At 49.0% G+C, this 16,073-nt stretch overlaps 1 protein-coding gene across 1 annotated transcript in view; it reads right to left on the minus strand.

Moving 5' to 3' along the window:
* Positions 1-3,778: 3,778 nt before the first annotated feature.
* The window catches only part of LOC144754137 (major histocompatibility complex class I-related protein 1-like), a 392,818-nt gene continuing 380,523 nt past the window's right edge, over positions 3,779-16,073 (minus strand). The window contains exons 7-9 of the mRNA XM_078641715.1: positions 12,950-12,979; positions 12,379-12,424; positions 3,779-5,731 (exon numbers count right to left, since the gene is read on the minus strand). Coding sequence (XP_078497841.1) covers positions 12,381-12,424; positions 12,950-12,979 — 74 coding nt within the window. The 3' untranslated portion in view covers positions 3,779-5,731; positions 12,379-12,380. The remainder of the gene's footprint in view (positions 5,732-12,378; positions 12,425-12,949; positions 12,980-16,073) is intronic.

Consider the following 16,073-nt stretch of genomic DNA (forward strand, 5'->3'; position numbering starts at 1 on the left):
AAACAATGACATCACTCCCTCGCAAGACCTCTGCAACTCGCTCGCCTCGTTCTTCCACAGCAAGATCGCAGACATACACAACAGTTTCAGCACACAGCCGACGCACCCCACGACTGTACCAACGCCCCCCACCACCACCCTCCGAGCCTGGACCCCGATCAATACCGAAGACACCATCCGCACGATGAACTCCATCCACTCCGGATCACCAACCGACCCCTGCCCTCACCACGTCTTCAACAAGGCCGACGCCGTCATCGCACCCCACCTCCAGGACATCATCAACACCTCCTTCGACACCGCCACCTTCCCAGAGTGCTGGAAGCACGCCAAACTCAGCGCCCTACTGAAGAAACCGTCAGTGGACCCCACCGACCTCAAAAACTACCGCCCCATCTCGCTCCTTCCTTTTCCTGACAAAGTCATCGAGAAGACCGTCAACAGACAGCTGGCCGCCTTCCTCGAGACGAATGGATCCCTCGACCACTCGCAGTCAGGCTTCCGGGCCAACCACAGCACCGAGACCGCCCTCATCGCAGCCACCGACGACATCCGAGCCCTGCTCGACAACGGGGAAACAGCGGCCCTCATCCTCCTGGACCTCTCCACAGCGTTCGACGCGGTCTGCCACCGCACCCTAGTGCAACGCCTGAACAACGTTGGAATCCAAGAGAAGGCACTGGAGTGGATCATCTCCTTCCTCGCCGGAAGGACCCAGAAAGTCCGCCTCCCCCCGTTCAGATCCGAGGCCACCGAAGTCATCTGCGGCGTACCACAAGGATCATCACTCAGCCCCACCATCTTCAACGTCTACATGAGCCCCCTCGCAGCCATCGCACGCCAACACAACCTCAACATCATCTCCTACGCCGACGACACCCAGCTGATCCTCTCCCTCACCAACGACCCCACAACCGCCAGAACCAACCTACTTGAAGGGATGAAGGACGTAGCCGAGTGGATGAGGAACAGCCGCCTGAAACTGAACTCAGATAAGACGGAAGTCCTCATCCTAGGATCATCACCCTCCGCCTGGGACGACTCCTGGTGGCCCCCTGCCCTCGGCAACGCACCCAAACCAACGGACCACGCACGCAACCTGGGCTTCATCCTGGACTCCTCCCTCTCAATGACCAGACAAGTCAACGCCGTCTCCTCGTCATGCTTCAACATCCTACGCATGCTTCGCAAGATCTTCAGATGGATCCCGACAGAAACCAGGAAGACGGTCACCCAGGCCCCTGTCACCAGCCGACTGGACTACGGCAACTCCCTCTACACCGGAACCATGACCAAACTTCAGAAAAGACTCCAACGCATCTAGAACGCCTCAGCACGACTCATCCTGGACATCCCCCGACACAGCCACATCGCCGGACACCTGAGAGACCTGCACTGGCTCCCCGTCAGCAAGAGAATCACGTTCTGACTCCTCACCCACGCACACAAAGCTCTCCACAACCAAGGTCCCAGATACCTCAACGACCGTCTGACCTTCTACACTCCCACCCGCCAGCTACGATCGACCAACCACGCCCTCGCCGCCGTTCCCCGCATCCGAAGAGCCACAACGGGAGAAAGATCCTTCTCCTACCTGGCTGCCAAGACGTGGAACTCCCTACCCATCCACCTCCGCCTGACCCAAGACCACCTCTCCTTCAGGAAGCAACTCAAGACCTGGCAGTTCGAACAGTAGCGGACCCCCCTCACCCAAGCGCCTTGAGACCCTCCGGGTGAGTAGCGCGCTATACAAATGCTTTGATTGATTGATTGATTTATTCATTTCATCTCATCCGTGGTTGAGTTCCTTCAACAGTACGAACAGTTTTGGAGACTGGGCCAACAAGGGTTCAAGAGACAAAATAAACAAAAGAGGTGATAAAGAGCAGCCCGAAGAGAACCTCTCGGAAGTTAGAAATTAGGCTTTAGGATCAGAATAGAATAAAGAAATCATTTACAAAAATGTTGATTCCCTCTCATGCCATTCCAATTATAAAATCCCTTCCAAAATTTCTTTGAATCAAAATTGACAGCGGCAGAAGGTGGTTTAAGCAACAAAGCTTTACTTATGACACTTAAGAATACTCCGATATTGTACGAAAGTCTGCCCTCCACAATCAGCCAGCTCAATTTTAATAGTATTCGCTAAGAGAGATGCAAGATTCATTGCCAGTATCCTTGGCAAACATTTTACTATCAGCATTGATAACTAAGGGTAATCATTCTCGCAAAGAGTAGCGTAGTGACCAGATTTGGGGATTAAGCCAATCTTTCTTTATACAAGTCAAAAGGTTTGGATCCAAGGACTTTAGAAAAATGTGAATACACTGGCTGGAAAACCATCCAGACCCGGGGCGTTCTACATTTCAAAGATGCCCTGGCCAAGATTATTTTCTCTGAAGTAATGCCATGATCTGAACAAGTCAACACTGGGACAATTTAAGAAATATGATGTTTCTGAGGTTAAAAAAAGTATGCTTTAATTGCTTAAAACTTTTAGTCCACTTTTTGATGTTTTCCTCAGCCCTTTAACTTTCTTTAAAATTGATAACATCTGTACAGAAAGATTTGTAAGTGTACCAAATATATGTAACTGAAGAACCCACAACTCAATCCAATGCCCATAAATTCTGATGAAAACAGCGGCAATTCAATATTTTAAAAAACTGAGTGTCATACGAAAGGGAATTGTTAAACCTCCATCTGTTGCCACCTGTCAGAAGAGCCAAAATATCAGAAAAAACCGGAGCGTGATCTTAAGTAGGGATTGAACCTTAAATCTATGCTAAAGATTAATAGTTATTGTAAATATTTCTGATGGGTCTTCTTCAAGGGATGTTATCAGTAGGACTAAGAGTAGAATTGAGACGACTTGACTAAGCTCCCAACATGTGCTGAGCAACAAAACCGTCTGAATAAGTGACCGACCTACAGGAAGCTTATGGGCCATATGTATGAAACTTAGGTTTTGCGATTCTCAAATAGCGATTTTTAGAGAACTGCTATTTGAGAATCGCAAAATGCTATGTATGTAAGATTTGCAAACAATTGTGTGAATCCTACATATTCCTTAATTAAGGAATACCTTCCTATTCATTCCTATGGGTCTAGAGGCCCATAGGAATGAATAGGAAGACATTCTCAATTTGCGAATCTCAATTAGAGAACCCCAAATTGAGAATGCAATTTCAAGGGTGCCAGGGTGTTAAAAGGACACCATGTTGCAACCCTGAAATGTACATGTGTGCACATGTGGCACACATACATGCCCTAGTTGGTGGTAATTTGCAATTCCCTAAGGTCAAATTGCACTTTTTATGTTCTTCTTATATTGCATTTAAGGAATAGCAATTTGCGATTCCTTAAATGCAATCGCAAAATAAGGAATCGCAAATTTTGCGATTCCTTATTTTGCGAGGCAGTTTTGCTTTCATACATACCAATTAGCTAAATTGCGATCACAAACGCCGAAATTCTGCGAATTTCGGCATTTGCGATCGCAATTTTGCTTGATACATATGGCCCTTAGTCTTTAACCTGACGCTGGCTCCATGGGGATCCACTTCCATCTCACTGAACACCTCGTGACCTTCCAACGACCCTCAACGCTTCACTGTCTGTGATAACAACCACAGACTTCTTACCGGGTCTGCGCATCACTTCCTGCCCCGCGGTAATCACTGAAAAAAGAAAATGTGTCTCTGGCAGGTCCTTCCGGGGAATGTCACAATGTTTGATAAACATGGAGAGAAATAATTGCAGATAACAAGATAAAGAGTTACTGTATTAATTATATTTATTTATCTCAAATACACTCACAGGCTGAATAATCGAGAGACTCCAGACCCCACTAAAGGCCTCAGAAAGAACAGCTGGAGCTGATATACAGATCAACAAGTCAACAGATCACAAGCTTCATTTAAAGCAAGTTTATTTTACATTCCACATTAATTTACTGCTTATAATAGAGCACAAAGATACAGAAAACCAATTATCTCATCACACAATGATAAGCAACAGACAGACCCATTCCTTATGACACGTCCCTTCCCTGCTCCAATGGTATCTGACCCGGGGGCTAAGACAACCAAAGAATTCTCTCCTATTTTAATACCATCTACTCTATATATGGATGCGTGGTCCCAACACAAACCACTTGTCTTACTGGTGTACGCTCCCAACTCCATGCACGCTACGAAAGGCTGTTCAGTCCCACCACTAGCTCCTCTACATACGGATGTGCGGTTCCATCATGGATGCACCGTTCTAAAAGCATCCATTCTCCACATAGATGTACAGCTCTGACACTATCCAATCTGTATATGGTCCCAACACCCTCCCCTCAACATAGATGTACGTCTCCAACACTGTCCACTCTGCACACAGATGTGCGGTTCTGACACTATACACTGTGCATAAAGATGTATTCCTTCAGCACCAACAAACCATGGAAATGGACGCATGGCTCCACGACTATCCAAACTGCACACAGATGTATAGCTCTGACTTTATAGACCATGTAGATGGTTGTAAATAGACAAGTGACTGTCCTCCATGGTTAGACGGGATCTGTACATTGAGTGCAAAAAAGCATACAGAGCACCTGGCACAAATGTTTTAAGGATCCTTGTGTTTTTGCACGCATTTATACCAGCTATGGTTAAATAAACCCATAAAAGCGAGCACTTGGGGAAAACTGCACCCAGTACCAAGAGGCCCTTCTAATTCTGGAACATCAGTACTGTGGGCCGGATTCACAAAGGAGAACTTACACACTTGTTTTGCTATTCATCTTGTTATGTGCACAGTTCTCCACCACAGCTGTGGAATCTCTGCATTTGTAAACTTACTATAATGTCACAGTTTGTGAATAGCAACAAAATAGTAAATATGCACAAAAGTGTAGATTTACCTTTGTGAACCAGGCCCTGTCAGTCACTCACTCGTCAGATAAGCCGACACCCGAGGCACACTCCATCCTCTGGAGATTTACAGCTTCCACAGTCGTTCTTGAGCCCAAAGACAGTGTCCTGTGACCCCTGAAAGGCTGTCTGCAGCTGGTTTATTGATGACATCTGTATCCAAATAGCTGCTAAAACTGGGCGGGAAGCCTTACAACAAGGGACTCACCACTCACAGCTCACCCTCTGTAAAGACCTCCAGTCTCAGGACTCAAAGACCTCTGCAAGGTACAGGAATCCGATGCACACACAAGTGAAGGGCATTGTGGGATATAAGGGAGAGCTGATGCTTCTTGAAAGTTATATATGAACTTGGTTATACAAATGAAAAGTCAAAATCATAACTTATTACGGTTTAAGTCACAAAAGTTAAATGTGTCTGAAAATTTAAGAATTGAATGCCTACACAGCAAACTAAAAGTATGAATAATGTGTTATTTCAAGGTATATTACTCCCAGGCAAAATAAATCAAAATATATGACAAATAATATTTTCCTCTGTTCAAACAATCACAGATTTTCTAATAGGATCTCCCCTCCCCCACCACCACTGTAGGATCAAAGGCACAATTATAACAATAAAGCTGAAGTTCCCATGGAAGCCAGAAGAGGGAGACAGAGGCGAGCGCTCGGGCTCAAGAAGGACCAGCGCTGCTGCCTCAATCAGGAGCGAAGGATAACAGAGGCCAGGGATGGATTCCTCGTCTCGGTCAAAGGATGCTCTCTTCCTGCTGATGATGCTGATGGAACCTCAGCCCCAGGGCTTGGATCTGTAACAGAAAGACTGAAGGTCAGAGGTTTCTATAGTGAGAGCCCCAGCCTCAACCAGAGGGGGGATTACAAGGAACAGAGCAGAACAAACATGAATACACTGAATATCCCTGGACATCATTGCCTTCCACTTCTACTCTATACTCTGTATAACTCCCAGGGATGCTGTGAGTAACAAGCTTCAACTGAGCCATCTATTCATTAACCCCTCCCACGCTTATGACGGAACCGCTCCGTCATGGCCCTCGTGTGGGCTGTGCTGGTGACGGAGCGGTTCCATCATGGCTTGCTCGCCGCGCCTGCGCAGCGCTGATTTTGCACCTGTGCTGACGGTCTAAAGAACGGGCGGGGCCATGACGGAACTGCTCCGTCACAAGCACAGCCCACCCGAGGGCCATGACGGAGCGGTTCCGTCATAAGCGTCGGAGCGCCACGCGGCCGCCCCACCCCCTTAGCGCTGCGGCGGAATTGCCGCCGCAGCGAAAGGGTTAAAGCAGAATCCAAGTTAAAAAAAATAACAGGTAGGTGATTTATCTCTTGAACAGCACGCTGACTCCAAAAGATTTGTTGCACTTTTGCGTAAGTGTAGACACGCTTGAGTAACTTTACTTCTTTTCAGTATTCACAAACTCAGAGCCAGATTCACAATCTGCACTTTGCAGTACATTTGTAGTACAACAAAACATACTACAAATTGCAATTCATAAACTATGTGCAGAGTTTTACGACTCCTCTGCACTGCCTATGTGCGCGGTTCTACACCCCAACTGTGGAGTCTCTGCACATGTACGTATATGATTTAGTATTAAATTGGGTGGGGCTGGAGTGAATGGGTGGGAAAAGGGTCTGGCTTACTACTAAAAAGGATGGGAATAGGGAGAAGTGAGCAGGATTTTCCCCAAGGGGCGCGAGATGCCAAAGTAAGGCCAAAAGGGGTGGCTGTCAAATTGGAAGTGTTCCGGCTTTGAAACAAACCGCAGGTAACAACTGAGGGACTGCGAGACAGGTCCATGAAACACAAGCCCCTCAAGTCCAGAGACACCGTCCCGTCTCCACAGACCAGAGAAGAAAGAACCTGAGAAGAATGAGCATCTGGATAGCTCTGTCTCCAGAAAGGTACTCAGTGAGTGGCCAGAGGTCCAAAATAAGCCTGAGGTCTCAGACTTTCTTCAGAATGAGGAAGTAACGTGAATAACATCCTTTATCTTTCGTAGAGTCCAGCACCGCACTCTCTCAATGACACCTTTATTGCGGTGATGTTTGAATTTCTGCAGCAAGATTGCGGAGTGATCCTTTGAAAGCAGCTCTGGTTTTGGGGGACGATGGGGAGGGGAGGAAATAAAAGACAGGGCGAAGCCCATTTAGATAATTTCCAAGACCCACTTGTCTGAGGTGATTAATCTCCAGCCAAGTAGAAAATCCTGGCTCCCAATGGATGGGTGTGGGCCTTCGAGGGCACCTCAAGCAGCCGGGCAGCTGCTGCCGCAGAGCAGGAGGAGCTGGATGACTGCAGCTCTTGCTGGGGTAACTGCCTCGGACTCCACCACAGCCTCTGCCCCTGAAGGAGTGGCTCTGTCCCCCAGGGCAGGATGTGAGGGCTGCCATCTATATATATAACAAGCATTTACAATGCAACGGTCTTGCCTTTGCCAAAGTTAGAGCTATTGGCATTGTAAATGACAACATTTTTATTTATGTGTTGGTTTTGAAAACAGATAAATGAATGGCATTGTCCTTTACAATGTCAATAGCTTAATCCCTCTCAAATGCGAGACCTATTGCATTTGCACCCACACACACACCCACAGAGAGCCACACACACAGAGCCCCCAACACACAGAGCCCTACACACACACAGCCCTACACACACACACACCCACACAGCCACACACAGTGAGCCACACACACAGAGCCCCCCACACACAAATAGCCCCCCACACACAGAGAGAGCCCCCTTACACACACAGAGCCCCCCACACACAGAGAGCCCTCCCACACACAGGAGCCCCCCCACACACACAGAGCTCCACACACACATAGAGATCCACACACACACAGAGCCCACACACACACAGAGCCCCCCCACACACACAGAGCCCTCCCCACACTCACACAAAGCCACACACACACACACACAGAGCCCCACACACACAGAGAGCCCCCACACACAGCCACACACACACACAGAGCCACACACACACAGAGCCACACACACAGAGCCCCCCACACACAAATAGCCCCCCCCACACACAGAGCCCCCCTACACACACAGCCCCCCACACACACAGAGAGTCTCCCCACACACAGAGAGCCCCCCCCACATACACAGAGCTCCACACACACATAGAGCTCCACAAACACACCCAGAGCCCCACACATACACACAGAGCCCCCTACACACACACAGAGCCCCCCACACACACAAAGCCACACACACACACACACACACAGAACCCCACACACTCAGAGAGCCCCCCCCACACACACACAGAGCCACACTCACACACACACACCCACACAGAGCCACACACACACACACACACAGAGCCACACACACACAGGTCCACACACACTAAGCCACACACACACAGAGAGCCACACACACACACACAGAGCCACACACACACACACACAGAGCCACACACACACACACAGAGCCACACACACACACACACACACAGAGCCCCCCCCACACACACACAAGCAGCCCCACACACACACACAGAGCCACACACACACACAGAGCCACACACACACACAGAGCCACACACACACACAGAGAGCCACACACACACACACACAGAGCCCTACACACAGACACACACAATCATACAGGGAACAGAGGCCAGAAAAAATGATCACAACGAGGGAACAGGGGGGGCAGAAAAGCAAGCACAATGAGGGAACAGGGGGGGCAGAAAAGCACACACAACGAGGGAACGGGGGCAGAAAAGCATGCACAACGAGGGAACTGGGGCAGAAAAGCAAGCACAACGAGGGAACAGGGGGGCAGAAAAGCACACACAATGAGGGAACGGGGGGGCAGAAAAGCACAACGAGAGAACAGGGGGGGCAGAAAAGCAAGCACAATGAGGGAACAGGGGGGCAGAAAAGCACGCACAACGAGGGAACAGGAGGGGGCAGAAAAGCCAGCACAACGAGGGAACGGGGCACAAAAGCACGCACAACAAGGGAAAAGGGGGCAGAAAAGCAAGCACAACGAGGGAACAGGGGGGGCAGAAAAGCTAGCACAACGAGGGAACGGGGGCAGAAAAGCACGCACAACGAGGGAATGGGGGTGGGCAGAAAAGCAAGCACAACGAGGGAACGGGCGGGGGCAAAAAAGCACGCACAAAGAGGGAACAGGGGGGCAGAAAAGCATGCACAACAAGGGAACAGGGGGGGCAGAAAAGCAAGCACACGAGGGAACAGGGGGGGCAGAAAAGCAAGCACAACGAGGGAACAGGGAGGGCAGAAAAGCAAGCACAAGGAAGGAACGGGGGACAGAAAAACAATAACAATGAGGGAATTGCAAATCGAGGGAATGGGGGGACAGAAAAGCCAGCACAACGAGGGAACAGGGGGGCAGAAAAGCAAGCACAACGAGGGAACAGGGGGGGCAGAACAACAATCACAACGAGGGAACAGAGGCAAGAAAATGGGCACAATCAGGGAACAGAGGCAAGAAAAGCGAGCACTCACCGGCTTAGGCGGAGGACTCGGCAGCTTCTCTATTTCTTCCGGCGGCGGTCCAGCAGAAATGGCTCTCCGAAAAGCCCTGACATTTTCGGACTGGGGGGCGGGTTTTTCTTTCTCTCCTCTTCCCATTGGCAGGAATGTAAAATTCCAGCCAATGGGAAGAGGAGAGAAATAACATGAAAAAACACGCCCCGAATCCCAAAATGACGGGGCTTAAATGGACAGATGCCCCTCTTCTCCAATGGCTGGCCTCCATTTAGGAAGCCAGCCAATGGAGAAGAGGGGTGGGTTCAAGCCCCACACACAAAAACATAAGATTTCCCCAGCAAGACTGAGCACGTGCAGCCTACGCAGGCGGAGACCTAAAAACGAATGTATGTCTGTCTGTCCGTCTGTTTGTCCTTTATGCATTACTACACCATTCATCCGATCGCCATGAAACTTTGGGAAGTTGTTAAGTACACTCCCGTCAAGGTTTCTGGCATAAATTTCTTTTAAAGATCGGCCCCCCCAGGGCCCTCACAATCTTTCGAATACTGAATTTGCAACCACGACTTTGCAACGGAACAAGACTTTCGGTGAAAAAGATGATGAACAATGTCATCAAAGCTACAATTTTGAATGGGAACTTGAAGGGGGAAGATGTACTGTTGCCACGTATTCCAATGATCCTAACATATATGCCATTTGAATTCAAACGTTTACAGTTTCCGGTGCGACTCGCTTTTGCAATGACCATCAACAAAGCACAAGGACAATCGCTGCAAGTGTGTGGACTAGATTTGGAGAATCCGTGCTTCTCACATGGACAACAGTATGTGGCCAGCTCACGCGTCGGAAAACCTTCTGATTTATTTGTGTACGCACCAGACGGAAAAACAAAAAATATCGTGTATACACAAGCACTCAAATAAATAAATAGATTTAAAACAACACTTTGAAATGCTTTCCAGATTAAAATGAATACGTTTCGATAAAAATGACACAATGTAAATTGAATGTTATCATAAAGAGTTTACTTGAATTACCTTTCTTCTGAGATCGCAGCAACGTGCGACGGGTAAGCTAGTTGTCTATAAGCTAGGCCCTGGCAGACTCTCTGAAATGTCTCTGCTGTTGGTGAACCTGTTTGGCTGGATACAAGAGCCCCAAAGTTCATGCTGTGGCACAGATATCGGAATTATACTTGTGTTTAAACAGCTTGCTCTCAAACGACCGAGATGCATCAAAAGGCATATCCATAAGGGAAGCTTGTACATCTCCTGAAAACCTGGTTGATGTTGTTGGGGTGTGCATTCTAAGCAAGGCACTGGTGCCCACAAGTTTACCTATCCAGCATGCAGTGTCCAGGCTGGCACGCAGAGCATACTAAACATACTAGGCCGCCTCCTGGCCATCTTGTATCACGTTGGCAAACTCTGTCCTGAGGTCGTCTGGGACAGACATGTCCCACAAAGCATGGGTGTACTCACCCAAGAAGCTCACTGTGCTGAGAGCTCTGAGGGCAAAGATGGCCCAAGAGAACATGTTCTCTCCAGTAGCATCAATTAGTTTTGACTCTACTCGGAGGACTGGTCGGAAAATAATTTGGGTTCACCCTAATGGTTGGTGCCTGAACTGCCCAGGCGGTCTGATGTAGAATGCCTTTTTTGGAAATCTGGATTCCTGGGGTCCAGCCTATGGCTCCAAACCACGTGCCGACTAACTGGATCTTAGTCCATCTCACCAACAGGGTGCCAGTAAGTGCTTCCTTGAATGGCAGCGGAGGCTCAGACGAGGCCGGCCCTAGTTGGAGAATTTAATTTATTAAATTTGCTATCGATTTAACAATGGGCAACTGTAAGTCCAGGAATTCAGCCTTTCGTTCCACTACTGGAAGAGGCACCGGTGGCCCATGTGGAGAGCCGAGCTCTGTTCCAGGGGACGCATCAGCCCCACTGGCATTTTGAACGTCTAACTATAAGCCTTCATCAGTGCGACGGGTAAATAAATTATACACAGTCAGCATCAAGGTATCCCTCTGTTAGAAGAGACACTTTTCAAGGAGGGGGGCTGTTACGTGCCACACCTGTACACTACTTCAAAAGCAGGTGAGAAAAGGGGAAAAAGTCATTTTTTATAAAGAGCCCTCACCCACTCATAGCATGCGTCATCACTGGGCTCACCCTGACCCCTAAAAGTCAAGGCGGGCTCAACTAAGTTTCAGGGAGCTTTTTTTTATATTGTTATTCAGAGGGGCGTAAAAAATAAATGAAAATTCCATATCCACTTACAAGGTACCCCTTTATTAGCGGGTGGATGGGAAAGATTAAAAAATAACTATAAAGGGGACTGAGGATATTACAGTCCTTTGTCCCTTTAATTCGCCAACATGTTTCAGCCCGACATTACTGGACTAGTAGGTCCTGGGCTCTGGTCAGGGTGTTTTTTTTTCTAGTACTTCCCCGGTGACATATATTCTTTACGTAGGCATTTTCATGTGCCATGCATTCTAGGTCAAGGCATGCCCAAGGCAGCATTAAACTCGTCAGTCCAAACAGTACCCTCTTACTGGGTAAATATTACCCCTCAGGCGGTGTGGGGACCCCCTGTAGTCAAACAATCATCAAGGGTCCCTCCCATCCGTACCACCTATTTAGCGTCCACTCTCCCCGGCTCACAGCCTTGTGCATGCCTTGACTTAGAATGCAGGCCACATGGAAATGTTTACGCACAGAATGTACCCACCGGGGGAGTACTAGGAATACAAACCCGCCCTGACGAAAGCCTCATCGAAAGTCTGGAGTCCCCAAATGGACACAGATGGCAAACGTTACTGTCGTACAATCTCAGGTGCACATTTCACCAGTAGATATTGTAGTCATACTTAACCACTGAAGCTGATAAAATGAGAAGGTTATTGTTATAATTAGTAACTTATGTCCCTTGGAGTGCGGCCGGGACCTACCTTCAGGCGGAGGCCTGGCTGGACGAAGAGTCCCCAGGAGCCGGGTCTGCAAAGAGAAGAGAGGGTGAGACTGTCGCTTCCAGTCTGGATATGTCTACTTTTTAATTCTTTGTGTTATTTGCAACTTAACAACTCAGCAACAGTAGGGCCACAATGGCACGTTCCTGCTCCAGCACAGTAAGTACTGCCTGCACCCAGCAACATTATAGAATAGAATAATACACACATGTAATTTACAAGCAGTCTGACAACTTCTGCCCCATCCAACCCCTCGCTCGCACCCATGCCAGTCACCCAGGATCACCCACGCACAACTGCTCCCCGTCTCTCTCCCACCGCATGAGATGTGTGTCTTTCACAAACACAGGAGACAAGTTAGAACATGGACCTTTGTAAATAAGTAGTGCCTGGAAGCGCCCTCTAAGCAAGGGCCTGTCGGACAATTAACCTGTGAGGTGCCATAAATGCAGTAAGAGGCGCAGAGGGCGCAGTGTGAAGATACTTCAAGCCGCTTCTCACTGCTCTCAGATCCCTTAGGAAGTTTAACTTAAACAAATCAAAAGTCACTCACCTGTTTTCACTTCAATGTACTCATTTCCTCCTGAAAGAAAATACACAGAGTAAGTATGTGGTTAGAGGTCACAGAGGTCATACAGCTCATTCTCTCTCAGGTCTACACAGGGGTGTTTGGGGGAGGTGGCAGCAGACAGGTGCAAGGAAGCAGAGCCTGCTCTATGTTGTATCTTACATGAAGCTTGAGTGGGAACAAGTCACATCTTTCCAGCAGCCTCAGATCTCCCCACAATAAGCTCTTGTCATGGATCAGCAACACTGACCCCTAGTGGTAGGACCCAGTACTGCTTCTAACACATGTGAGGAAGTGCCTCTTGCCTCTTTTCCATGGCTAGCCCCCGCTTTGTGCATGGTTTTGATGTGGTTTCAATTTAAGTGCACAGGGTCCCTGCCAACCAGGTCCCCTGTGCCAGTGCTTCTTCCCCAAAATATATCCACAATTGGTACTTCTGCCCCTGTACACCCTTAGTAGGTGGTGCCCTGAGTATGCTGGGCCTGGGAGCTGAAGAGGGGACGCCCCTCACTGGGACCATGCCACTGCCCTTGCAGCTTGCATGCCCCTGTGAGGTAGAAAACGACAAAGTCGACATGGCACCCTGCCTGGGTGCTATGCCAGCCAGCACTGCCTGAAGGTATAGGCAAGTCACCCCTCTAGTAGGCCTCACAGCTCTCAAGTAGGATGCACTATACTACAGGTAAGAGTAGAACTGCATGAGCAGATATGCCCCAACAATGTTAGGGTCCATTCCTTAATATCGTAAGTGCCAGTGAAGCCGTAAAGAGTACATGGGCTGGAAAATCGACAAGACGAGTTCCACAGCACCATGATGTCGTCACTGAACAAAGGAGTGTTTGGTACCAAACTACTCCTCTCAATAAATCCAAAATGATGCCAATGTGAGATTTATTGTACCATGTACTCAAAGAGCACCTCAGAGGTGCCCCCTGAAAACCTACCGACCCTGGTGGGGTCTCTGACAGGCTGTAGGCAGTCAGCCACCACCAGACATGTTTCTGGACCCCTGGGTGGAGCGCCTCTGCTCTCTGGAACCAGAAACAATGCACATCCCGGGCGGAGGTGTCACAACTCCTCCATCAGGATGGGTCAGTCCTCGAATGAGACTCTTCAGAGGCCTGAAGCCTTTGTAATGTGACCCCCAACCTCTGCTGCTAGCGGCAGATGCCAGCCCCCGGTTTACACCCCCACTTTGGGTGGGAAAACCGGTTAGTAAACCTAGTAGAATAGGAGGTGTACCCACCTCTGCCAACTCCACCCCTAAGGTGGGGGAGGCGAGGTGAAGCACATCTTTCAGTCCCCGCCATCTTCAAGACAGGGAGACCCCTTCAATCAGGCATAACAGAGGGTGTAGTCACCACAGGTAAGGTGCCTATTGGCCCTACCTGCTACTCCCCTGAAACACCCCTTATTAAGTGGCAGATTTACAATATGTGGCGCATCCCTGCATATCAGCAGGACGCGCCAGTTATTGTGCACTGCTGCTCCGCCACCCTGGATGCACTGCATTTACAATGCGGCGCACCATGGGGCAAAAACGGCACCGATGCATGACGCATCTGTGCCGTAAAGGCGGCGCATTGCTCGAGTTGCGTCGCATGTGTGACACAGCTCCAGCAATGCTCTGGGGACCCTATCTCCACAATGCTGCGGCAATCCTTATGCCTGCAATCAGCAGCATGGGTCCAAAAGTGACTGAGTGAAATCTTGTAGATTTCACTCAGCCACTTTTAGGAGGCGTTCCTGCGCCGAAACACCCTCACTGCGATGGAACGCCTACTTCGGGCGCAGGGCTTTACAAAGTTACGCATCTCCCAGATGCGTCACGTTGTAAATACCCTGCAACATGGCGCATCTTGTGCGCCGCTGCTGCATCATAAAAGTGACGCAGCGGCGGCGTAAAAGAGGCGCAAGGGGCTTGTAAATCTGAGTCTCAGTATTTAGGTGGCTCAGACAGAACTAGAAACTAGATCTGCAACGATGTAAGAAGAAAGAGGACATCGCTGCAGAGAAGACTGAAGACGACGACTGCCTTGGCCCCAGCCCTACCGGCCTGCCTCCAGCTGCTGCGAATCTGCGACCTGTCGTACAGGCAGTGACCTCTGAAAACCCCAAGCTGATTGTGCATCCTGCACCTCCCTGCCTCTGTGCCGCAGATGGTGTATGTTTGGTGCTGCTTTGTTGCCCCCCCATGATTGTGCTAACCCCCAAAGCCTGGCCCCTGCAACCGTGCAACCGATCCACCTACCTACAAGAAGTGTGGCGCCAGGCACCCCCAGTCGCAATTGAAAAGCATTGGGCCGAACTGTGACTTTGACGTTTGCACCCGGCCGCCACTGGGCTGCTGGTGGTTCAGTTTTGGTTCTCTCCTGACCCTTGCCCCTTGGTGTCCTTTGGGTCGGAAGACTGGATTTGTAAGTGTGGTCTTACCTGTTAAACCACATTATTGTTCTCCCCATAGGATAACATTGAACTGCTTCGAAAATATGTCGACTTTTGAAAGTGCAAAATATTTTTCTTTTAAAACATACTTTAACCCTGGTCTTCAAATAAAATACAAAAGTATATTTTTTCTAAAATTGGTCGAGATCGCCTTCTTGAGTCTTCTGTTCATTATTGGTCAATATTGTGCAATAAATGTCTTACACTCCTCTGTGTTAGGCCTAAGGCTGCTCGCCCACACTACCACTATTAGAGCACTTTCGGTTTTACATTGAGCCCTGTACACTTTTGGGGAACTCCTGGACTCTGTGCCTGGTATTCCCACCTTGTGTCAATGTTTCATGCAGAGCCAGCTTCCTACACCAAGTAAACCACAAAAGCAGCACTGCGCGTGCCCACGCTTCCATTTGATGCCACAGGGTATCACCACAGTCCAGTTTAAAGCTTGTTACCTATTAGAATATGATCCAGATGCACCCACTGCTCGGTGAGGAGTACAGGGCGAGGGTAGATTCACAGAGGGCTTCTCATGGGCACATCTGCTTCAAGGCTCAGGCCTGATGCAAGTCATGAGATCCGCAGATTTACGTAGAGTTGTGAAATGTACCAGCCTAATGTAATTCTCTTGAAGGGGGCATAGGGGTTGTGCAGCGCGGTTAAGGCA

This window comes from Lissotriton helveticus, chromosome 5_1, assembly GCF_964261635.1.
Source record: "Lissotriton helveticus chromosome 5_1, aLisHel1.1, whole genome shotgun sequence".
Taxonomy (NCBI): domain Eukaryota; kingdom Metazoa; phylum Chordata; class Amphibia; order Caudata; family Salamandridae; genus Lissotriton; species Lissotriton helveticus.